At 46.0% G+C, this 27,189-nt stretch overlaps 1 protein-coding gene across 1 annotated transcript in view; it reads right to left on the reverse strand.

The window, feature by feature from the left end:
• The window catches only part of LOC138452541 (uncharacterized), a 418,730-nt gene that overhangs the window by 308,343 nt on the left and 83,198 nt on the right, over positions 1 to 27,189 (reverse strand). Inside the window, exons 2-3 of the mRNA XM_069604986.1 lie at positions 9,081 to 9,227; positions 5,851 to 6,003 (exon numbers count right to left, since the gene is read on the reverse strand). Of these exons, the coding sequence (XP_069461087.1) occupies positions 5,851 to 6,003; positions 9,081 to 9,227 (300 nt within the window). The remainder of the gene's footprint in view (positions 1 to 5,850; positions 6,004 to 9,080; positions 9,228 to 27,189) is intronic.

Consider the following 27,189-nt stretch of genomic DNA (forward strand, 5'->3'; position numbering starts at 1 on the left):
GTGTCGTCGACGCATGGTTATGTGGAAAAATGCGTCTTGTAAGTTCAACGACGCCAGAAAATCCCCCCAGTTGTATCGATCGGATGACCTCTTGAAGCGCAAGCATCTTGAACTTCAGGCGTTGCAGAGTCTTGTTTTTTTAGCATGAAGTTATGGGAGTAAACTCCCAGGCCTCTCTCGGCCACTGGAGAAAATTCTATAGCCCCTTTTTGCAGCATAAGCAGCACCTCCTGCTGTAATATATGAAGATGGGGTTGCGCTGAATACACAGGTGGAATTTGAGACGGCATGGTCTTGAACTGCAAAGAGTGGCCTAGTTTTACTGTGTCCAACACCCAACGGTCCGATGTTATACTCCTCCATTCGTCGACGCAACGGGACACTCTGCCTCCCAGGACGTCCTGAAGATTGTCATTGTTGAGACTGATTGTTTACTTTTGGCGGACGAAGACTGTCCTCTTCTCCTCCTAGACCCCTGGAAATCCCGGCCTCTTCGTGTCACCTGGACAGCTCGCCTGTACCCTTGGGAGGAGTATGATGATCTGTGGAAACTCTGATCCCTGGATGCAGCGAACCAGGTATTCCCAGAGTGTCATGAACCATGGGCATAGCCCCTTCTGGTCTTCCTGGCCCTGGTCCAGATGGAGAGTGTGCTCCTTGATACTTCCAACATGGCCGTGCCCAGTGCCGTGTTCCGTACTAGCCTGTACGTCGGACACGGCACGTTCTATAAATGGGCCACGCCGCGCCCCTCCGCGCGTCTCAACGCTATCTCTAGGTAGTGTCTCGACGTGTGTGTGTGCTGCTCGGCGTTACCCTTCCAAGTTCCTGGCCAACTCCCTTATTCTTTTCCCTTTTCCCCTGTTTCCAGTATCTCTTACCTTTCTTCGATCCTCTTCCTGGACGTCCTGGAATACGCAACTTCCTGGAACTTTGAACGCTCGCGCTGGAGTCAGACTCGACTCGCGCGCACTTATACAAGTCCCGGTCCGGCCGGGAGAAGGAGTCCTCCGCGGAACACCACAAGAGGAGAACTCAGGTGAGCCGGGGGGAAACCTTTGACACAGAGGCTCCGCGGAAGGGGCAAAAAGGCCTAAAAGCTCATCCACTTTGTAAGGCCCCCAACGACCTTGCCGTGTCCGAATCTTCCTTCATGCCTTTAAGGGCGTCGTCAACCTTCTCCCCGAACAACTGCTCACCTTCCACATGGCATGTCTAACACTTTATACTGGACTTCCGGCCTAAAGTTTGTACATTTATTTGTTTGAATCCGGACTCTGCCAAATCCACAGCGATGTTGATAGAGTGGTTTGATGCCTCTTCCCCCTCACGCACCAGTAACATGGCTGTCTTCCTGTGCTCTTCAGGCAGGTGTTTCAAGATTGGGCCAAGCGATGCCACATTTCACAGTCATGTCTTGCCATGATAGCTAACGAGTTAGCGGCCTTGACCGTCGTCGCTTCCACTGCCAAGACTTTCTTACCAAAGGCATCCTGCCTTCTAGCTTCACTGTCCGGAGGTGTCGTGCACTTGTGTTGCGACCTAGCTTTTCTGCCAGCCGCCGCCGACACTACTGATTCCAAGGAGGGTTGCGCGGTCAAACACTTAGGTGTAGATTCAGGGGCTTTAAACTTCTTTTCTAGCCTGTCCCTGATTGCAGGCTCCGAAAATGGATGACGCATGGTGCGCAAGCCTTCCTGCCAAATGCCAAACATGGTCCAGAATGGGAACCGAGAAGACTGACTTTCTCCTCTTCCCCATATGGTCAAATAAGAAGCATTCCTTCTTTTCTTCCTCTGGGGTCAGACCAAATTCGAAACAGGCTTTCGCCATCATGGCATGGAAGGAACCAATGTCATCTGGCGGTGACGGCTGTGCCGGGCTTATAGGAGCTTCCACTTCTCCATCCGATTCCCACATAGGGTCCCTCGAAGGCGATGATGAAATGTCTGAGAAGGAGTCTCTAGGCCCTTGATCTGATTCAGAATCTTGCAATTCACCTTCCTTCGGGTGTGACCGGTGTGGGGGTCTTCGCTAACCAGACGGGAGGCCGGCAAATCAGCCTTTGACGTTGCTCGTGGAGCAGGACCTGCCGCGTCGTCAACAGGTATCACTGGTATCCCTGGAGGTGTACCCGTGGGAGGTAGCCTTGCATCTAACTGGCTTAAGAGGGATTGCAGCGTAGACAACACTTGCAAAGACAACAGTGATTGCGGATTCAGCAGAGACAATGAAGAGGGGGCATTTTGCATCCCGAGGCCGTTGACGGGCCTACACCCTGTAAACCAAGATCTGTTGGACAAACAACCTGTTCCCGCTCCTCCTCCATCGACGATACCAACCAAGCCGATTCCTGCAGTAGCAGGGTATCCGGCAGAACTGTATCATACACTGCCGGTTGCCAAACCTCTGGAGGTTCCACCGTCGACGATGGAAATTTAGGCGCCACTTCCACAATCGTCGCCGCCGGGGTCGACGAGGCCACTGCGGGTATTGACTACACAGGCAGTAGCGAAGCCGTCGATGACAGGACTCCCACTGACGGCAGTGGTAGTTGTGACGCAGACTCTTTAGGCGATCCCACCTTTTTTGATTCTCTAGGCCGGTGCTTCGTTGAATCTCTACCCGAGGAAGACCGATGATGGTCTGCTGAGGAGGATCTCCTTAAAGGGTCTTTCTTGTCCTTTTTAGACAAAGAGGAAGATTTCCCTTGTTGACGGCCCTGGTCCACACGACCATGCTTCAATGATGTTGAAGGGGCATCTTTCGCCAGATGTTTCCCCAACGAGGATCAACTCTTTTCCTCAGGGCGTGGCTTCTTTGCCGGAGGCTCCACTGACACAGAGCAGCGAGGAACTACAGGGGACTCAGGCCTGTTCGATGTCAGACTGTGCACTGACCCTACCTCAGACTGAGGGTAGCCTCCTTAGTTCAGCCACGTTATTAGACGCTGATGACGGTCTTTCAATGTCTTTTGCGAGAACCCCTTGCAAACATCACAGTTGTCCGCAGAGTGATGGGGGTAAAGACAATAAAGGCAATCCATGTGCCCATCTCCTTCGTACACTTTCTTCATCCCACACGTGGCATACGGGCGGAACAGCGCTTTCCCCGACATAGGGAAAGAAAATACAACCTTACAAAGAGTAGAAAAACGAGGTGATCCCGACTTCTTTGGAGACGGTTGAAATCTGAAGGGAGCCACGGGGGCGGGGCTATTTATACCACACGTCCTATTGGGGCATGCGTAAGCGGCCCAAAAGGACGTCGATAGGACACAAAAGTGTCCGGTTTTTCCGAGGGAAAACGTTTTTTCATAAATATAACGAGGTTCCCGGCCTGACGACGGGGAATATTCTAAGCATGTGAATCCATGAAAGTTCCAATGTTGGAGAACATAAGTAACGCCATGCACTATACCTAAACTAAGGTATAGCTTATTATTAGAGATTACCTTGCCACCATCATGGGGTACTCATGATCATTGTAGTTTGAGTACGGGAGGCATGTCTTTAAATGTCACCCCTGTGCTGCAATGACGTTGCTGTGGCAGTCAAGTGGGCTTTGTGTGACCTTTGAACATGCCCTTGGAATGGGTGCTGCAGATCGGGCTACTGACGTAGCTAGCAGGGCGCATGTGCACTATGCTTTTGCGTGGAGGTGCGCCAAAGGGGATCTGGTTAGCAAATTACCCCTTTGGAGAAGGAATCACCTGCATACGTTTATGCACTAATACAAATCTCAAAAGCCAGGGCTTTGCATATTTTGACAGATGGCAATTCCTCACACATACTCCTGCCACTTCACAGGATGTTGGATCCCAAAAAATGGCATGCCTCTGACAAACATGGTTGCATTAACTGAATACAATCTTAAACCTCCACCAGCCAGTGGGGTTTTCTGGTTCTCCAGCAAGAAAGTGTACCTCACTCAAGAAAATAACTGAGGTTTTCTGGCCCTTGTGAAAGACAATGCCTGCGTGCAGTATCTCACTAAAGCCACTCACTGCAGTCTTTTGCTCCCTCAGTAACCACAAAAAAGTAGGGACCATGAGCATCACCCAGGCTGCTTTCTGTGATGCAGTGGCCCCCTAACAAGTAAAGTTTAAGTGCGTGGGATGTTGACAGGGATCCCAATTCAACCTTCTCTCTACATACAAAGATCTTACCCTCCTAATGTAATTGCATTCCATTCCCTGTGCCTGCACATGGTAAAATCCCCTGCCTCTCTGAATACAATTTTACAGACTGATAACCAAACCTCAAAAGTTTCTTGGCCCGGGCGAGGCAGGCAGCTGCCTGGGGTCGACATTGCCCCCGGTCCCTGGAGCCTCTGGAGGGGAGGAAATTCTCCAGTTTGTGGGGCGACGATTTGCCGTGGTGAAAGTTCCACGGGTCAGGTGCTGGCGCTGCCCCTTCTGACTGTAATGTCACGTAGTACGCAAGTACTACGTCACATTACAGAAGTTAGAGGCACCCTCTGACCACTTTCGCACCACTTGGGGTGAGGTGTGGGCATAAGCACCCCAATTAAAACACTTCAGGTCCCCCTGCAGCTAAAACCAGCCCCTCCCATCACAATGCCGACAGAAATCTGCTAATGGTGGGTCATTAGTCACAAAATGGTTTCATGCTTGCATTCTGATGGGAGGGGAAGTGCAGTGGGGAGTGGGTGTGCCTTGCAGGGACGCCCCGTGGGCACCGACACGATACAAACGGAGACCCATTTGGGCCCATGGTGAGTCCTTGCAAGCCCAGAAAATGGCCAAAATAATAGTTTAAAGCGGCGCTATTTCTTTCATGCTGCCTCTTTCCCAAACTATGTATCAATTCCACTATAAACCACTTCCATGGCACTGGCGATGAGTTACTTCATTGTGCTGATAATAGTTTTGACCAGTGTTGCTGAATAAATATTCTTTAAGCCACGACCCGGTTTATTTATTTATGCAATGATTGTCGCGTACATGGACACGGATAATTTATTTATTTATGTAACGTTTGTCGGATACCTGTATCCGACAAACGTTGCATAAATAAATAAATATACAGGTACCCGACAAACATTGCATGAATAAATAAATAATCCGGGTCGATGTATCCTTATAACAAGTCAACAGTCAGACTTTACTGTATCAAAGCATACACTTGATTCCCATTCAAAGAATTTTAAAGTGATTGTTTATTGGGTTCAGGTGTCTCCTTGTCATTGCCCTTTTGGCTTAGGTTGCCTCCAACCCCCCTTCAGAATCTTGCGTTCTTTGTTGGTTGTATATACTGCATCCTGTGCCATATTCATGGTCTCTTGGTGTGCCCAGTCCTCATTATCTGCAGCCGAAGTGGGACTGGGGCATACAATTCTCTTGGGCACCAATTAAAATGTGGCCCACCATTGCAAATGGCAATTTATTCTTTGTGTGACGGACTGTTTGACTTTGGGTAGGAGTCCCTTTATAGTGTAGTTTGTGAGTGGCGCATGGGGTGCGGTGGGAGTGGCGCGCGCGGTGGTGTTGAGGGGGGCACATTCCCTTGGGCACCAAATGGACTAGAAACTGCCCTCAACCCCACATCCCAGTTTCTAAAGCAATTGCTTACCGGAAACACAATTAACATTTGAGAAGTTCGACATGGACGAACCTGACAATTTTCGATTGATTCAGAGTTCAAGCATTCAACTATGACTAGTGAGAAGGGATATTTTGCAGATGCAGCTCACCACCTGTCGTGTTATTTAATGAGGAAATGTTTTAAATATGAGACACTCCCCACTTGTGGCAAGACCTGTCTCATCCTGAAATAAAATCAAGAGTTAAGTGTTCCATCGGGTTTAACAGCCTTCCATTACAGGTACCTGCTGCTGCTGTCACGTTCTTGCACTTTAAGCCACAGTGGAAGACGCAGCACTTCTGATCCCCGGGGCAGTGGTTGTCGCCATAGCACTCGTCATCTTCAATCTTGTGGCATCCATTGGGGTCTTCTGGGCACACTCCTGGTTTCAGTATCACTGAGAAAAGATGTGACAAAGATTTGTCATTGACTGCCCACTCTTGTGATAATACTGTGACTAGTGGGAATATTCCAAGCCACTATTCAGCACGTGCAGCGAGGGGCTGCCTGGCACATTCTCCCTACGCATTCTACACACTGTGAGGTGCTTTCCTCTGATGTCTGGATAATACTGTGACTAGTGGGAATATTCCAAGCCTCTATTCAGCACGTGCAGCGAGGGGCAACCTGGCACATTCTCCCTACGCATTCTACACGCTGTGAGGTGCTTTCCTCTGATTTCTGGATAATACTATGACTAGCTGAACACCCTGGCCCTCAATAATTTGGAAGATGCGTGGGATAACTTATTTCTGCATGTGGTATTCCTGAATATCTGCCTCATTATGGCTGTCCATGTGATAAGAAGTGATGGATGTAGATTTCTACTTGCAGTATTTATGAAAATCAGCCTGCGTTATTTGTTACCCTAATTTAGAAGATGGAAGTGAATTATAGGAGGTAGGCATATAGCAGTTGAGGGCCGTGTTAGATGAACAATGAAATGGGCTAAGATCAAAGAAGAGAATCGTAAGCCAGACATTTACAAAGCAATAATTGAGAATATAAATGTAATTTGTGATACTGTGACAAATGAGTCCACAACACTGAGGGAGAATGATGCCATGGTTCCAAGCCTGCATCTATAGCTCTCAACTCACACGCTTTTGGCGAGTGTCACCCGCCTTGTAAAGAGCGGACTCACCCGCCAAAAACAAAAACGGGTGTTTTCACCCGCCTTTGCGACACAAATGGTTGAGAGCTATGTAACATCCCTTTACTACAAAGCCATCAAGGACAGTCAAACATCGATTATTGAAGCAACACAAATGGTTTGATGCCGGTTGCAGGAGAGCCAAGGGGAGAATTGACTCATGCTTAAACGAGGGTCCGTCAGTTGATAAATCTTGCCTCCGGGAGCTTCGTGCATCCTACCAGACACGATGAAAATGAAAAAGGAAGCCGTCTATAGGAGCAGATTGGACACCCTACTTGATGCTTGCAGGAACGGTGATTCATGTCTATTCTGAAAACTGGTGGCGGGCGAAGGTGAAAACGAACTCTGTGACCTACAGCGCAGCATAGGCCCAGATTCATGGTGTGAGGAATCAAGGGTATCAGATGAGGAAGACCCAGAAATAACTTGGGGATCGCTACCAGAAGAGGAAAATCACTGCATTACTGTAACAGAGGTACAGTGATGCAGTAAAGTCATAAGAGCAATGGGGGCATGGGAAAAACCGAGGCCCAGCCAAAATCCTAATTTGACATCTACAAAGATGAGCCATCAATCTGGGGGCCAGTGCTATGCTGTATTTCTAATGCCATTATTTGCTGGGAGAACAGTTCCAAAATTTTGGTCTATGGCAGAGATAGTGCCCATTTATAAAAAGGAAGGGAAGGGAAGGACATCCCAGGGAACTATCGCCCAATATCCCTACTTGATGCAGCAGGCAAACTCTTCTCTAAAGCCATTCTTGAGCGTCTCCAGGCTTGGGTCGACTCAGCAGATACAATGAGCCACCTCCAGGCTGGCTTCCAGCAAGGTACCAGCACAGCAGACCAGAGTTTTCGGGCCCTTTGGATATTGATGATATATACGATCCTGAAAAGAGCTAAAAATGTATGCAGTCTTTGTTGATCTTAAGACTGCCTTCAACTGTGTCCCGAGGAAACAGCTTTGGCAGGCCCTGGCAAATCATTAAATCCCCCAAACCTGATTGGCTATTATACAGTCGTTATATTTAAGAAACATATTGTTCTTCACCTAGAGTGTGACCTGTGCCCAAAAGAAGACCAAGTAAGCCTCAAGCCTATACTATACTGGACTAGGATATGGACAGTCCCGGGCTTGTCAAGATACAGAGGTGCAATAAGATCCATCTAGACCTTGGAAGGGTGCCATTCACTCCCATGGCTTAAGCACTTGAAGTACTGGCTAGGTAAACTTAACCTTGACCATCTTTGGCAATTTCCACAAAACAGGACCAAAGACGCCATGGAGAAAGTGCTGCAAACTAGGCCTCAAGGCGAGCTATGCAAGAAGCCTGCCTTAAGCTCAGTAGTGCATTGACTTACTTGAGATCTAAACCCGACTTTGGGTTTGAGTTATATCTGGATGTCATTTATCCCTGCTTTGAACGTGCACTTTAAATCAAACTCAGCTCTGACACCTGGAGAGTTGCAAGCTTAACAAAGGACTGAAGTAGTCTGAACAGTCCAGTGTGCCTGGTCTGTGGTGCACAAGTAGAGTCCCCCTGTAGAGTCCCCCCTGGCTACAAGGACTTAAGAGCTAGAATCGTTGAGGCAGAGGCTCAGTAGCATAGTAGCTTATTGCTCCTTCAGAGAAAGGGCAGCACAGGGCCCCCACCCTCTCTTCCTCGCACCTCCGTCTGTACGTATGCTTGATCTAAATGTACTGGGACTAGCAATGTTTGTCTGTCCTGTCCCCACATCCCCAACTGTAACACTTCATGCACTCGCACTCGGAGAAATGCCGTCAGGCCTAGTAGGCTAGTTCTCTGTTCAGATTCATTCGGAAACTTCAAGGCCTAAGAATGATTACTGTATTCCCTTGTTCCCCTCCCACCTCAAACCGCATTGAAGCACTACAGCTATGTATAAGCGCTGTATAAAAAAACAATTACAATTACTAAAATTGTTTACAACAGATGCAGTGAAGCCACAATTAGTTCTGAAGATGCCACAGGGCAATCACAGCTGGCAAACACAGTTTACTTGCAAGATTAGAGTGTATGGGATTACTGCCGGCAGATGAGGCCAACATATTATCTTGATATGCCGTGCTAGTCTATGTTTATGCAAGACCCACCTTTGCCATCTTGCCTGAGTCAACCACCACTGGGATACATGGAGTAACCCATGCAAGGAAAGTCATAATGTGACAGAGACACTGCAGGTGGAGTCAATATCTATCCATCCCCCCTGGGATCTCATTTCTTGAGTGATCTTCTGATCTGATCATCACTAACCCAGACTCTGATTGTAATCCCAGACATTACATCACGCTATTACCTGGAACGATGTTCCTGCATTCTTTTGTGCAAACTTCGATGCAGCACTTCTGGGTTCCGCCACAGTCATAGTCATTGTTGCACGTATGATTATACGGTGGTGGGCGATCGCACCATGAGATGCGCTGTGGACACTCGCCACGCTTCTCTGCGACAGAGAGATAAACAAGCATTAAAATCTCACACAAAAATACATGAATCATCTCTTAATCTCATCACTACAGAAGTTTAAATGCATTAAAATGATAATATGCAAACAGATGGATAAGACAAGCATCACACATGGACAGCTCTTGACGCACCCTCTCACGCTCTCACTGTAACATTAGGAAACTTGATCCCTGGGCAGGTACTATATTTCTGAGATAATGTAGACCACATATTCGTGATGAATTTGCCTCACGTCTATAGATTTACCCTGTGGTGCCGCCATCCAGTAGACATGAAAACATGACTGTGTGTAAAGGACCCCACACAACCTCCATGCCACTCCAGATTCCTACTGTACCTTGCATCGTCACTTTCCCAAGAAGCCCCCTAACAATTCAGCCAGACCACCTCCACAAATTTTGCTGATGACCCCAAGATTCTCCAAAGCTCACAGGTAAGTACTTCCAAGACTCCACCTTCATTAAGCAAACTTACAGCATCATACAAAAGTGGATGGCCAACCATCACCTTTGCTTCAAAGATGACAAAACTGAGACACTCATTGTGGGCTCCCCTCACAGCCTGAAATCCCTTTACCCTGCATACGCTTCCTTCACCACTGACGGCAACCCCATCCCGTTTTCAAGCCAGGAAAAACCCTTCGGGTCTACCTAGATGCGGAACTCACCATGCACACGCACATCACTTCCCTTACCTTCTACACTGCTTACACTACTAAGCTGATTAGCCTTAGCTGAACATTCTTGGCACCTGACAATTGATTAATAGCAGCCAGAGCCATCAGCAGCAGTACATTGGATTATTGTAATGTCCTATTCATAGGTACCTCAGCCAAGAACCTCTCTGAACTCCAACTCTTGCTAAACAATGCTTTCAAAGCTGCCTGGGGTCTTCAGCAAACAGACCACATCTCACAGGCAAGAAGAGATGCCCGTTGGCTCCCAATCAAAGCACGTATAGATTTCAAGACCCATACAATTGCCCACTATTGCATTCACAACACAGCTGCTCCGTACCTCAACACCCACATCAACAGAAAAACATCCACACGCCACCTACCCTCCTGCTCCCTATCACTACTCACCCCCAGGTTCAACAAAAAACTAGCTGGAGGATCTAGCTTCCTGGTCACAGCCCCCACACTCTGGAACTCACTGCCTCCATTAATGAGTGACAGACCTTCCTGCGTGATCTTCAGAAAACTTCTAAAAACGTGTCTCTTCCACAAATACGATTGAGGCACCGTACAGCGACACAAACACTGTAATGAGCTTATGCCCATACGTTTCCCTGGCTCACCTACTTTCCATGGCACTGTCTACATCAGAGCTCTTCAAACTGTGGGGCACGGCCGCATCTTGGGTGGGAGGGTGTGAGAGCCCAGCATGAAATGTAAAAATAAAAAATATATTTTTTTTTTCTTTTTTTTAGATTGAAGGAAATGGGCAGGGGCGGCTGCTCACATGGTCGGACTGGACCATAAAACTTTCTCAGGCACCAATGAAAAAGCGCCCACAGTTGCAAATGTATTTTCATTCCTTTAGTCACAGACTGTTTGAATAGTACCCAAGGGGGTGTATTTTGTTTAAATATCACAATTTGCTTACATTTTAACAATGTTTATTTAGCAACAATGGTCAAAACTACTAGCTGCATAGTGAAGTAACTCATCAAACTGGCCCACATTGGCCAAAAAAGTGACCCATTTTGACTGGCATACACTAGTATTTTACATTTTTGGTACGGGCTTTGCCCTATAGGCCAGTCCGAGCCTGGTGACTCATCCATAATGGGCGAGGGGGTGTCCACCCAGTCACCTCCTCACCCATTATGGAGGAGCCAAGGAGCCAGTCCAGTGAAACCCTGAGTACTCCCTCAGCTGCTTTTCCCAGCTGAGAGAGGGCTCGGCTTGTTGAACTGTCAAAGGGAAACACTGTTCCAGTTCCCCAGCCACAAATGCTCACTGAGCCATGCACAGTTGGGGACTTTTTACTTCGCCAGCCTTGCATAGCTCATTGGAAATGCTGGCTGGGGCACTGCATGTCTGTATGTGCGAGGGTGAGCTCCCGCGCATCCATCCACATATGAACAGAGCAACCTGGAGCGGGGCATTTCAGAACCCACGCGCAGGCCACTGCAGAAAGTACGTTTATGTTCCTTTATTTTTGTATTTAAATATGTGTATGGATGCGTGTATGCTTGTGTTATGAGTGAGTGTATGGTGATGGGTGCTTTTATGAATGATAGCGTGATTGCTGTGTGAATGTGTGTGTGTGTGTGTTTCTTTTGGTCTGTTGAGCTGATTTTGGTGAGTGGGGGTAGAGGGAGGAAGGACGGGTGTACAACAAAGGCATTTTAAAAATGCCTTTGTTGCTCAATCACCCTACCCACCTATCAAAATCAGCTCTCCTGAGGTGCTGTGGAGCCCAGGGGACAGGGATGGTATTTTATGCTACTGGATATCTATCATAGATGTCCAGTCAAAAATACCATGCTTTCCCCCCTTAACCCCCAGTGCCAATTGCAAACTGTCTGGCTGTTACCCATTTTTTTTTAAGTATGCTCTAAAATGCAACATTTTAACCCATTTTTTAAAAAAATGAATGGGGGAAAACCCCCAAACCTGCCTTCAATGGTTCCGGCTCCCTCGCTGCGCTCGGTCACAATGGCATTTTTGTGGGAAATATTGATGCCCCTCCACTTAAAAAATTCACCAGCTCCCACTGGGCCTCGGACTGTGTTGGGAATGGGGTCGGGGAGCCCAGGGACTGTGGGGGGGAGTACGGTCGGCGGGAGCTCTGGGACAGTGGTGGGAGCAGGGTGGGGAGAGCCTGGGGTCTAGGATGGGCTGGTGAGAGCCCAGGGACTGGGTAGGAGTGGGATGAGGGAGCCCAGCGACTGTGATGGGAGCAGGTGGTGGAGCCCATTGACTATACTGGGAATAGGGTGCGGTGATGGAGCGCAATAGTTCAAAGCCATTTGTACATAATGTCCATTTGGCATTTTTGGGGGGCCCAGCCTGCCTAAATTTTACTCGGGGGGGGGGGGGAGGCAGCCCAAAAATGTTTGAAGACCACTGGTCTACATGATGCCTCAACTATGACACTGATTGTTGTTTTTGTAACTGGTACTGGCACCGTGATAATTTTGCGCTGTGACACAAGGATTACATTTGGATCATGAGTTCAAGGTCTTCTTGTAACGAAAGTTGATTTCAACAATAACTTGTATTAATGATACACTTAGTTCCATAAAGGAGTTACTTACCGCATGCTGACTGCCTATGAAATTGGAGTCATACCCAGCTAAAGACTGGTCTTCACTGTGTTCAGTATGCGTGGCACATGCACCCAGAATCATAACCGGGCTTCCTATTAGATACAAGATGGGAGCTCCTAGTTCTCAATGTTCTCCATGCAAAGTTGCTGCTTCTGACCATTTTTCCATTTTAACACCACTCATAACACTTTACCATCATATGTTTAAGTGTTATAGTAACAACTTGTTACATTGTGTAACCACCTTAACTGAGGCTACGGCATGAAGATGTCCAACCCAATTGGCAACATGGTCAATCTTGCTGTTCGCACCCTAACCTAGCCAGTGACGTCACCCAGCAAGTATTACACGTCCGCAAAATGGCGCTGAGTATCACTGCGATGAACGCTGAATGCCGGATCTTGTCTGACCACAGCCTGATGTATTGACCTTTCCCATGATCAAAAAGGTAAGATTACGATGGATCCGAGTTAAATTAGGGATCACGGGTTCACATACACTCAACATTTAGGATTAGGCTTTTGGATATTATGGAGGCATATTGAAGTGTACGATCAGGTAACAATTAATCTGCAACGATTTAACTATCCCGGGGGGATAGCTCAGTGCAATGAGCTCGCCTTGGAAACAAGATGACGCGAAGCAACACAGATTCGATCCCAGGTCTGTGCTTAAAAATCTCTGGGGTATAAGCGCATTGTAAATATTCAATTAAGAGACATATTCCTGTAACAGTGCCTCGATGCCCTCAGGCTGTGTGAGCGCTTTAAAAATGCTAATTAAATAAAAATTATAGGTTTGGGCCCCTGTTCCTATTGACCCTTCATATTCAGCTTCCTTAGTTAAGAGACCATAATCAGACATGGGTACTTATGCACACGTGTTCGGGTTTTTCAGATTAAAGTTGAACACACATAATTGAATCAGGAAGGGGCCACTGGTATTCCTGTGGCCACTAATTCTGAGAAAGGTAACAGTGCTTAGCACAATATGCACTGGGAACTGTCTGGCAGCATCACAATAAGCACTTCTTACAATGTATTTTTCTTCCTACTCATTAACAGGTACCACAACTGCTCACTTCCAATTTGATCGAATCAAGAGACGTATAACATTACGGGTGAGGTGGAGTCCCTTTGGGCAAGCGAGTATGAAATGTACGCCTAATCGAAAGTCATTGTGGTCAAGAATTATGTAAACATTACGAATTTTGTCTTTTCTCTTTCTTTCCCCTTTCCCCCCTCTTTTCCCTCTCATATTTCCCCTCATGGGATGTTCGTTATGCAATACAATGTAATTTAATACAATGTTTTACATTGTACCAAATACGGACGTTATAATTATTGACGCTACTTTTCAATGTGTATAAATACTATGTACAATATGTTGGAAATTCCACAATGACGTACTTGGGGGTTGTCATAAATAAGCACTGTGATGACAGTGCCCACTATCATGCGCTCAGATTAAAGACCAAGCGCCTGGCAGCACAAGGCATGAGAATCCTCCGAACATATGGCAAATGTTCCCTCATACCGATCCCGTCATTCTACCACCAGAAGGTGGTCCCCATTTTGTCATATGGTGCGGAGGGTGTTAGGCAGAATCCTATGCAATTCCCTTAGGGTGCACTACAGAAGATTAGGACTACAGGTGAGAGCAATAAATTCCCTTTGGTATCAGTCTGTACCACACAGATTTAGTTGGTAGCTGTGGCTGAGCAGTCAGACTTATCTCAAGAGGGAGATGAGCAGTATTCAGGGTTTACACAATAGGACTACAGCACTAGGGTACAAGGAAACAGTGACCAAAGCTTTGTATTAAAAAGAATATATATTTTTATTTTACACACTCTTAACTCAACACACAAGTCACTATCATTAAAGCAAGTTAAAACAGTCAAGAAAGTATACACAACTCCCTATTTAAATTGTAGACAAGTTTGAGCAAGAGTGAAAACTGAGCAAAATGGCACAGTGTAAACCAAGCAGAAATGGCACTCTAACAATTTCTTCAGAGGGAGGGAAAGTTCAAGTCATACAGGGTTAGACTCATAAACACAGCAGCAACACTTCCCAACTGGATTGTGAACAAGTTAGGCAAGGTAGTACTTTAGCATAAGCAATACTTAGGTGAAAAACGAGCAAAATGGCACTTCAACAATATATAGAAAAAGAAAGTTTCCTCCTGGATATCTTGCTTCCGTAGTTCAAAGAATGGTTCTAACACGTTGGTTATTGCGATACAATTTCGCTTTTATTTGTGTTAGTACTAGGTAACTTAAGCATTGAGTAAGTATGCATTGGGTACATTGTGGGGCAAATTGTGTCCCTTGTTTGTCAGCCGACACGTTTTTCGACCCGTGGGTCTTTATCAAGGCTGATAGGAATTCAATAATCATGTGAAATGCGCATTTAGTGACATAGATGTGACATATATAATATTGATTCATAGTGAGTGGTGTTTAGGTGAGGTGAGGTGAGGTGTTTGGTTAAGTAATGCAAGGTAAATAGTCACATACATTGGATGCAATGGCAAAGCATTCAAGGCAAACAGAGAGAGGAAAAAGCACAAAGGGAAGATTAGCAAGGTAGTTGAAGGAGGTGGTTGGGGTTAAGTAATTGAGAGGATGGGTGCCTCCTACCTATTGTACGTGGTCTCTAGCCCCCTATGGGGTCCTGGTCCGTTGTCTATGATTCCTGTCCTGTAGAGACAGTGGCTCCTGTTAGGCCCTGTAAGGTAAGTGGGTTGGAGTTAGGTGCGGTTGTCTGCTGTCTGATGTAGGTAGGTTGGTGGTGGGGGCTCCTGAGGGAGTCTGGATGCTCTGGGTCTTTTCCTCATGTGTGATGGCATGCTGGGGCCAGGGGTGTGGGTCCTGGGTGTGAGGGGTGTGCTCAAACCATCGTGCTTCCCCCAACCCTGGATCAACTGCGGCCTCACAATAACCTAACACTTGGGCTATGATGGGACACTTTCCACCTGCACACGCGCACTCTCAATGCCACACTGACCCCTTGCCCATGCTCAAGGGAGGACCACCTATCCCCTGTGGGATGCGCGCCCTCCCGTGCAGTGACACTGCTCTCCCGCGCATGCACCGTGTTCACCTATGTGACTCGGCAACCAGTAGCGCACAGGCATATTAGATGCCCGCCCCCCAAGCACCACAGGAGCCATAACGAACGCGAACCAGCACACAGGTAAGACCCAGCCCTTGACCCCCTCCACAGCTACACCCGGACCTGGTCGCAATTCTTTTTCCAAACTGGTTGGGCCGTAGCCTAATTCATTACCTGCCCAACACGGCATCCAGCCCCACCTGCATCGCCAACCACACATTAATCCCACCCACCTGGGAGAGCCGGCACACCGGCGAACCTCAACCGCAAGTTCTGCAAGTGCACTCTCACAAGGGGACCAGGACCCCCTCCGGTCTCTCCCCCCCTCAGGGCAGGCAGACAATAACAGCGGCGCTCAATGTTGCACCGGGCTGCCATGCCACATTGCTCCCAGCCCGGTTCTGGCTCGTTCACCACACAGAGGTGCCATCCCGCACCTGGGACCCACACCCCTGGCCCCAATATTCACCACATATGTGGATGTGACCCACATCCACATGAAAAGAAATTAACACATTTTGGGAAAAAACGACAATGCAAGAATGTGCGGAACAAAAGAAAATACCAAGAGGCCTAAGGATACTCATCTTCCCAGATTTTGATATGATCCACTAGACTCTGATCTAGCGGATGAATGAGAGCAGAACCTCATACATGGATCAACAACAATGATAATATTACTGATTGAACATGCAAAAAGGAAACATGCAAGAACTGTCATTCTCCTAGAAGAACTAAAGCAAGAAATAGAGGACTATGATGCCCCGAAATCAACAAAAGAGAAAAACTACAAAACAATGTACAAAATCCTCAAAACACATCAGGATGAAGTCAAAATGAGGAAACTTCACAAATTCTTCAGAGACGACAAAGATTACAAAGAAGACAGGGTATTCACTTACCAAGCCAAATATGATCAAGACAAACCTAAATCTAAAGAGAGTACACCCAACAGCTCACCAGCCAGCTCTGAAGTAGACAGTGAACCAGAAGAAGTAACGGAACCACAGGAACACGCAATAGACAACCAACTAAACTGTCTTTTTTAGAACAAATCAAACGACACAAGAAAGCAAGCCGTCTCAAGCCACAAATCAAAAAGAGGTGTCCTTTGTAGTACCATTAACAAATACAAGAACCCCACAAGAAGAGAGAGAGGAGGAAGACCAGACAAAAGACGCAAGAGAATTGGAAGAGGAGATAGAGCAAAGACAAACAAGGTAACAATCCCATGTTAGGACAGTTTTTCTGAAGTCCAGTTAAGGTCCTAGCAAAACCATTCTACTCAGGCAGTACAAGACTCCACTTTTAGCATAAGGCTGTACCACCTGAGTTCGGGGTAGCGTAGACAGAGCAGCCAGGCTTATCTTAGGAGGGAGAGAGGGCAGTAGATACAGTACAAGTGAACATTGTAATACAAATGATCCAGAGAAACACTGAAACACCATGTATTGTAAAAAATAAAGGATTTATTTACATACAGATAGGCCCAGATAAATCTAGGGGTTAAATAAGTACTAACACATTATATGAAATCACAATATAAAACACAACACTATACTTGAAAGCACACAGGCCCAAGTATAAACCTTATTTGGAACACCTAACAATAGTTCTATGGAAGTCAAAACCTTGTTATACACATTTAGTATAGGTCAAGCCTATTCTTTGGGAGTAAAAGACCAATGGTTACTTTTAGATTACTTTTGGTAATACAAGGACAGTAGGCCCTTCCAGTTGTACAATGACTCTTGGAACAAATCACATAAACAGTCAACTGGACAATATACTTTTGGTGAATAGTGAAACACTTATTCTAGGTGCAGTAAAAACCTATACCTACTTTTGTCATAACACACAGTTATACCAGGTGAGTAAAACCTAAGGATGTAATATGCAATTACAGATGCTTTGGAAGTCAGGGAACCCCAGATTGAGGTAAGCAATAACTCTGGTAACTTGTTTTGAATGGCACACAGCTAACACAAGGTAAGTAAAACCCACTTACTTTAACTTCACAATGAAGGGGAAAGTAAGACCCAATGTCGCACTTTACTGAATAATTATTCTAGGTAGGCAACAACCTAATGTAGACTTATTAAGGACAGTCTAGCAGCAAGTCAGGGGAAACAAGACCCAGTTGGGGGACACTCATACAGTTATCCTAAAAGGACTATCCTGGTGATACCAACAGTTGGGGGACACTCCTACAATTACCCTACAGGAATAATCTGGTGAAACCAACACATTACTTTTGTAAAGAGGCACAACCTAATCACAGGAGAGTAAAATACCTTTACATCTACTTTCTTCTAGACTGGCAACACAGTGGCTAAGGAAGAAAAGATGTTAGCCATACTTTTAAGAATAGTGCATCACACATTCAAGATCAGTAAGAACTTTTGTAACTGTTCACTCTGAGAATTACAGTTACCCACCAACTCTTTATAAGTAAGTAAAACACTTGATTTCTTTTTTAGGCAGAAGTCCCAATCCCTTCAAAGTCTTTCCCTTAGAGCATGAGTGTTCTCAGTGGCAGAAGGGGGGTCACTAGGACTAGTGACCAACAGGCAGTGTTAGAATAAGTTCTTTAGTAGCAAAAGTTAGAGTTTCCTTAGGAAAACTGGCAAACAAGTGAGTACTTTACTTCTAGGGTTAGAAGAGGGTCCAGAGGCTTCACAGAAGACACCCCAGCAGGATTCTAGCAGTGGGACTGGGTGCACTGGATGAGGGACCTCCCAATCACAGAAAACACCCCAGGACTACACAGTAGCTCGGCAATGAAGAAGAGATTGCAGCAGGAGAACCTCAGGGACTGCAGCCAAATACCTGGTCAGTGGATTCCTTGTCCTGGAGACTGAACACAAGACCTCAGAAGGGACTTTGCAGCAGGCATCGATGAAGAAGGCTCTAGGCAAGATTTCTCTCACAGCTGAATGCGGTTCTGCGGGTTTGGCGCCTTTTCTAGGAGCACAGAAGAAGACAGAAAATCACGTTTGAATTCTCATCGTTCTTCTTGAGTCTAGTGGGTGTCACCAGGCTCTGGGTTCAGGTCGGCGTTTTCGGAGACCCCAGGTCGATCGGAAGGAAGGCCTGCAGCAGGCTCCGGTTACATAGCAGGCTCTCCGGTCGCTGGAAATCATTACTGCCGCTTTTCCTTTGTCATCCTCTTCGGTTTTCTGTTCCAGTGGTCGACATGACTTCAGCTTCCAGGTTTCCAGTATTTATCAGGAACTGCAACACAACCTCTGCATTCTCTCCCCGCATTTTACAAGAAAGAGGCGTTTGGCTGTCCAATCAGGACAGCCAACCCCCTACTGGGATTTGGCCCAGTTGAAGGAAGGCATGAGACAAAGGAGGAGGAAGTTTTGGACTCCTCCCCCACTTCCTGTGCTTACAGACTGACTGGAGCCTGGGCAGGGGGTCCAGCGGACTCCCGCCAAAGTCAAAACTCAAACAAAGGAATTTCCCACCCTGGATGTCAGGGGAAGGAACAAGAAATGACAAGAATCACTAAAATGGCAGGAAAAGAAGACAGGGGCCATTTGGGTAACATGAGCACCCTTACGTGCCTTTACTGCAGCTGTAATTACAGCCCACGGTAAAGGTACACCAAATTAGTAAAAGGTATCACTGGCACTAGCCATTAAAGGTAAGCTTGTCACTGTAACAGAATTGTTACAGTTTAAATGTGAAAGGGGATACATTGTATCTCCCCAGCACTCCACATAAGGTGGGGTGTGCCGGTTTCACAGAATAAAATGTAAAAGGGATCCAAAGATCCTTTTCTACCCTTGGGAACTGTAGTCCACTCAAGGTTAGCACAAGAAAGTTAAATGGGGAGCCCCTAGGGCAACCCAGCAACAACAGGCACTTTTTGCCAATAAGTTGTTAGACATGATAACTTTAAAAAGACACTATGGAGAGTCTTAAAAATGACACCCATAAAAAGAGTTAAAGATTAGGTGAGTGTGTAAAAAGGTTCCCACTCACTGAGGTATTAATGAAAAATATCCCACTAGAAAAGCAAAAAGTTCTGGAGTTGAACCAGGAAAGGAAGATTTACCAGCTCTGTGGAAATCTTACCTAACATCCCAGAAAAGGATGGGACAGAGGAACGACAAAATCAAATCTTGAACCTGTCACATAAGGAACTCACAAACGTAGAGAAGAAAGTACTCAACAAGGGACTCTCCTTCTCGCCATCAAGCAACAGCAACTTTGTGGATATCCAAATTGACCTTTTTAAATTCACACAATGTCTCAAACTGACCAAATTCTTTGCTACCAAAACAACAGTTTACAAACCCCAAGAAAGGGCACCGGAACCCAGTACGCTCACTATACGTGACTTAGAGGACATCCATCTCCTCAGTACGCTGGAAGAAGACCTCAAAAGTAAACAAGAGTGCATGCAAGAACTCGGGATCCAGAATGTAGCCATGAGTATCCCGGAACTCAAAAGCAAATCTAAATTTACTCCGCAACTTTTTGCAGAGATCTACATAGACACATTCCAACAAGCAGTCACCAATGACTTACACAAATTGTAGGAGCAACAGAATCAAAAGACAAGCAACAAAGACAATCTATCGAAAGAAGAACAAACCATACTCAAGAAATTACGGGAAGAGATGAGTATCATAATCAAGGAGGCCGACAAAGGTGGCAACATTGTAATAATGGAGAAAACTGACTATTTAAAAATGGCACAAAACCATCTGCAAACACCAGGCAACTATGAAAAATTGGACACAAACCCACAGGCGAGAATCCTGAAGGAACATCAAGAACTCCTTAAACACTACCAAACAGAAGGGCTGATAACGGATAATGAATATGATTACCTCAGGACAGATCACCCGATCATGCCAACTCTCTACTTCCTGCCTAAAATTCATAAAACCTTCGATACAATTCCCGAAGGTAGACCGATCATGAGCGGAATAGGAGGAATTACTGAGACATTAGCCAGATATATCAACAATGTGATACAACCATTAGTCACCAAGATACCGACGTATCTCAGGGACACCATGCACACCTTGTCTATACTCTCACAAATAGAGTGGCAACCCAACTTCATAATGGCCACACTAGATGTCAAAGCCCTGTACACATCTATCAATCATGAATTAGTCATAACCAGCCTAGGATATCTCCTCAAACATGAATCAGCATCACACCTTGACCAAGTGGAAATGACAAAGACCTTTCTCAAATTCTCATTGACCAACAATATTTTTATTTTTCCACAGAGAATACTACAAACAAACCAAGGGGATCGCGATGGGAGCCAGCTATGCTCCAGCGTTAGCCAACTGCTTCATGCACTCTTATGAACAGGAACATGACATGAGAGAAACAAAGTTCACCACCCTTATCGTCAACTGGGCACGCTATATAGATGATGTCATCCTCATATGGAAAGGAACCCAAGAGGAACTCAACCAATGCGTGGACTACCTGAATACAAACAACTATGGCATTGAGCTAACCAGACACATCAGCACAGACCAAATCGATTTTCTGGATCTAAGGATTGAAATTGAGAACAACAAATTAACAACCAAAACCTTTCGCAAACCAACAGAGGCAACTCAACCTTACATGCAAAAAGCTGTCACAGGAAAAGCGTCATACAGAATATCCCAAAAGGGGAATACATTCGCGCCAGACGAAACTGCAACACTCAAAAATTCTTTACAGACGAATGTGATCTGCTGGATCAAAGATTCAAATCCCAAGGCTACTCCGACAAAAACCTCACGGAAGCCAGGAATCAAGCAACAAGCATTCAAAGAGAAACACTACTCTTGCCCACACCAAAGAAGAAAGATGCTAAACCCACAATCAGATTTGTAACCAGATACAATAAGGTCAGTCAGGCAATCCAAAAAATCCTAACCAACCACTGGGACCTACTACTGATGGATGAGCACATCAAACCCAGTCTAGAAGCATACCCAAGTATGTCATTCAGCAGAGCACCAACATTAAAAAACCTACTCAACCCATCCTTCCTATCTGAGAAAAACATCTCGGCACAAGACTGGCTGACCAGACAAACACCAATTGGCTTCACTAAATGTGGAACCTGCTCAATGTGCAAATACGCCACCCAAACTAAATGTGCAAAATGTACAGGCTGCCAGCCGTTCAAAATCATGGAGCACCTCAATTGTAGAAGCAAGTATGTAATCTATGCAATAATCTGTGTATGTAACAAGATCTACATAGGGAGCACCATCCGGGAAGTACGAACTCGGATAAGGGAACACATGAATAGTATCCACTCACAGGACCAAATGCTGCCCTTGGCCAACCACTGGCAGAAGAACCATCAGATGGAGGACAAAAGCCTGATAAGATTTATTGGACTGAAAACCGTGAAGTTGGGAGCCAGAGGAGGAGACAGAATAAGAAGAGTCAGACAAGAGGAAGCAAGACTGATCTGCCGATTCAGATGTGTCAAAAATGGACTTAACAAAGATCATGACTTCAATGTTTTTCTGTAAACCTCTTCTTCTTTGACACATAACCAGCCTGCTCTCCGGGACCCAACCATGACCCATGTCACCCCACAGGGCAACCTCAACCCTCCAAAGCCCTAAGGAGCCTTTCATACCAGCGGACCTCCGACTCAATCAGCTGGGGCCCTTTCATTTTTTCCCCCCCTCCTGCTTTGGCACATGCGAGCTGTGGGACACATACCACAGCCACCATGACAGACAATGCCCAACCACGGCCCACTGGGCCTCCTAGACTGCCTCACAGCCTGGACTACACCAGCCCCTCTCACCTCTATCTGGCCACCGGCCACGGGGACTGCCTCAGAAGGATGGCCCAGCAGCACGCAGACCTTCCCACTTCTCAACTCTCAGATTGCAGGCTCAACCCTTACATCCCACTATACTTGGACCTAACGTTACTATCAGGCCTCGAGGGCCTACACTCATCCCAATACAATACCACCTTCCACATGTTAAATGGACACGCCCACTGGGGCCATCCAACCTAGCAATGAGCTGCAGCTCAACGCATCACGCTTCCCCCAACCCCGGATCAACTGTGGCCCCACAATAACCTAACACTTGGGCTATGATGGGACACTTTCCCCCTGCACACGCGCATACTCAATGCCACACTGACCCCTTGCCCATGTGCAAGGGAGGACCACCGATCCCCTGTGGCATGCGCGCCCTCCCGTGCAGTGACACTGCTCTCCTGTGCATGCGCCGTGTTCACCTACATGACTCGGCAACCAGTGGCGCACAGGCATATTAGATGCCCGCCCGCCAAACTCCACAGGAGCCATAACGAACGCGAACCAGCACACAGGTAAGACCCAGCCCTTGACCCCCTCCGTAGCTACACCCGGACCTGGTCACAATTCTTTTTCCAAACTGGTCGGGCCGTATCCTAATTCATTACCTGCCCAACACGGCATCCAGCCCCACCTGCATCGCCAACCACACATTAATCCCACCCACCTGGGAGAGTCGGCACACCGGCGAACCTCAACCACAAGTTCTGAGTGCACTCTCACGAGGGGACCAGGACCCCCTCCAGTCTCTCCCCCCCTCAGGGCAGGCAGACAATAACAGCAGTGCTCCATTGTTGCACCGGGCTGCCATGCCACATTGCTCCCAGCCCGGTTCTGGCTTGTTCACCACACAGAGGTGCCATCCCGCACCTGGGACCCACACCCCTGTCCCCAATATTCACCACATACGTGGATGTGACCCACAGCTCACAGACTCCACTAGGTGCACCCACTTCAACTACTTATTCCCCTGTGGCGTCAGACAGCCACATCTTTACCCAACTCCTACACGGGTTGACATCTCGCCCCCAAACTCCACGAGGAGCCCCCACATTAACAATGTACTCCTTATGGCATCAGACAGCCACTTCCATACCCTACTCCTACAGGGTTGCTTTCTCACCCCCAGGACCCACACCCCTGGCCCCAGTATGCCCCCAGCATGTCATCACGCATGAGGACATGACCCACAGCATCCAGACTCCCTCAGGAGCCCCCACCACCAACTTACCTACATCAAACAGCAGACAACCGCACCTAACTCCAACCCACTGACCTTACAAGGCCCAACAGGAGCCACTGTCTCTACAGGACAGCCATCATAGACAACGGACCAGGACCCCATAGAGGGCTAGAGACCATGTACAATAGGTAAGAGGCACCCATCCTCTCAATTACTTAACCCCAACCACCTCCTTCAACTACCTTGCTAATCTTCCCTTTGTGCTTTTTCCTCTCTCCGTTTGCCTTTAATGCTTTGTCATTGCATCCAATGTATGTGACTATTTACCTTGCATTACTTAACCAAACACCTCACTTAAACACCACTCACTATGCATCAATATTATATATGTCACATCTATGTTGTGGGATGTATTTACCCATGCATCCGAGCCCTACCTCAAAACTGTGCAGTACTGACATGGAAAACATCATGATGGCCAGAGCTTCCCAGAAAATGCACAGGGAAATGCATGAAGAATAGGCTGCCACTCATTTTTGCCGATGTTATGGGCACAGAAGGACACTGCCTAAAACCACCATTGGACTACCCACACAGTAGTCTGAAACCATTGGGAATGGCAATACTGATTGCCAAAAGCAAACCCATAACTGTTGGGAATTCATTTTCTTAAATCCCAAAAAGGGGTGCAGTACCAGTACTCACCACTATCCAAAAGCCGGCGTTTTAAAACCACCAGATTTTGTAGAAAACTGAATAAATGAACCCAAAACATGCCAAAGAAAGACATTTTAAGAGGTGGATCCAATGTAAAGTTATATTCTGAAGTGACTTGAAGGTGTATAACAAGACTGGCTGAGCTGTGGATTTCAGCAGTTTAAGTAAATTTGGACTGAAAGACACTAAAAAAAATCTAAATGTTTAAATTGACTGAGTGACCTACTTCTGAGTGTCACATAGGTTGCAATTGTTTAAATGTCATAGTTTTAAACTTAGAATCAGCATCCTAGCTGCATATGTAAAAAAATGTCTTGACTTAGACTGGGGAACAAAAAGTGACATTTTATCTGAAACCTGGCTTAAGGAACTGAATTCTGCCTGGCAACTACCCCCCATCAGGAGTGAAACTTGAGTCACAGCTGTGTTCCCAGGCCTATCTGCCTTTTGCTGGCCACACTAAGGATATGCCATCTCTCTGATAATTGAATTAAGGGGAACCCCCACAGAATACAGGAGCTCTGAACAAAGCCCTGTCCTGACTCAGGCAAATGTTTTATTGGCGGGAGTCGTAAATGGAGCTTCCTCTTGGCAAAAGCTGGGAGGGGCAGGGTCTCTGAGCTTGGCAGAAACTGGAAAGACTGGTTTCTGTACCATGTGACATGAAAAGACACACCTCTATAGCCAGAATATGGTTTTAGAAAAAGATGAATAACTCATAGTACGGACTTGTGAAAATTATTTAAATGACACCATAATTCTTGTGATTTTTCTGCCCACATTTTAAGAGGTTTTTAGAACCGGTGGCATGTTCAGGGGGGTTTTAGCGGAAAAGAGGATATTACTCAAAATGTGTGCATGTGAAAAATCAGACACTTCATCAACTAATGTCCATACTCCTTGCGCACATGTGTATAAATTTGGGTTAATGTCAGAAATTGCAAAATCAGTTAAAAAGTGCAAATATTGCCATTTCTGAATGCAAGCCCCCAGGAAGAGCAGATTTGGACAGGGTATACCTCCTGTGATATGTGAGGGGTGCATATGATTTTAAAACAATATGTACCTCTGCAAATATGTATTTGGTTCAAATCTAGATTTGTGTGCAAGTTGACAGGAGGAGTGGACTTTCTGCAGGCTGTAAAATGACAACACTCTGACACAACTTAGCTCCCCCAATCAGGGGAGAAATGAAAGCTTGGCCAATGATAAGTGGAGAGGGGCTGGCTAGGGATGCTGCTCACACACACCCATTAAAAAAACACATAAAAGCAAACAGACAGGACAGATAGGGACCTTCAAATCCATTTGCTGCGGGACACTCTGCCGGGAAAATCCATACTTTACCTCCATCAATCTCCAGAGAAAGCTGTGCAGAAAGACCCAGAGAAAGCAGAGCAGTATCCAAAACCAGAGAGAGCTGAACCGGAGTGCAGTCCAAAACCTGACCAGATCCGTGGCAAGGCATATTTCTAAATATATTGTGAGTACATAGCAAAACTGTGCAGAACCAATCTCTTAGTTAAAATAATATAATTCAATCCTATTTTAATCTAAGTAGAACTGTCTCCTAACTGTCACCTGTCATTTGTAAAGCTGTCACTTGTCATTTTCTATTTGCAAGCTGCACTTGTCTTTTGAACTTTAAAATTTCAAATCTGAAAAACGACCTTTATTTAATCGCTCATATCTCCGTGACCGTTTGTGCTAGAGACTTGCAGTAACTTTCATCTGGAAGCTGAGATCCTAGGCTTTCCTAGGACCCCAAAACGATAGTCCTTGTAGTTCCTCTGTAATCGCGCTCGGCGCATTCGCAAATTTAGCCGCGATTTGACATTTTACCGCGATTTGCAAATTTCTTCACGTGTAAAAATCTGCTGCTGCTTGCCTTCCATTTGCCAGAAATTCGTTTAACCTGCTAGTTACACCCTAGATCCTTGCTAAAGTGAGCCTGGACTAATATTAACTTGATTTCACTCACCCTGAACCTCTAGAGGGAATTAAAAGCATTTTAACATATTTTCACTCCATTGCCAGCACATATCAAAGCATTTTGCCTGTGTTTTAAACTTCTGTAGTCTAAGTTGCTGGGTTAACTGAATCACATGTAATTGCATTTCTGAGAATTGTGTGCCTTCCTTCCCTTTCCTTGCATTGCATAAAAGGGGGGTGAATTGTCCAAGAAAGTGATTACATTGTCTTTTGCTGAAATCCTATCAAGTTATTTTCTGTACTGCATTTCATTCCACATTGCATCCATTGGAAACCATAAAAGTATTGTTGCTATCTTATCCATTTCATGTCAACTCCTTAGTGATTATAAAGAAGTGTGCTAGTGCCAGATTCTCCGTTGTTAATCTTTATCATATCAGATTAAGTGTGATATTCAATTATTAATTTATTATAAAGCGTGATATATATATATATATTGTTTAAATTATCAATTAAACCTTTTAACTTGCAAAACAGAACTACTTCTTGGCTCAGTGGGGTCAGGAGGATTCCAAGAGAGGGGTGTTATATAGGAGTAGTCATCCAGAACGCATGAACTGGACATAAAGATATATCAATAAGGGTTTTCATTCAGTATTCTAGACTAGGCGTTGACTTGGCTGTAGTGCTGAATTGAATCCTCTTACAAATTGGGGGCTCGTGCCGGACGTTTGGTTAGATCTACCATTTGTGCAGATTAATACAGCGTGCCAACTGACGGGATACATACATCCAGTCGGATCACCACGCTGCATTACGCTGTGAAGCATTCCTCAAAAGGGACACTCCAAGAAAAGTTCTGTTCTGCAAAAATAAAATACTA

The sequence above is a fragment of the Ambystoma mexicanum genome, chromosome 4p (genome assembly GCF_040938575.1).
Source record: "Ambystoma mexicanum isolate Mex_15411 chromosome 4p, UKY_AmexF1_1, whole genome shotgun sequence".
In the NCBI taxonomy this organism is placed as follows: domain Eukaryota; kingdom Metazoa; phylum Chordata; class Amphibia; order Caudata; family Ambystomatidae; genus Ambystoma; species Ambystoma mexicanum.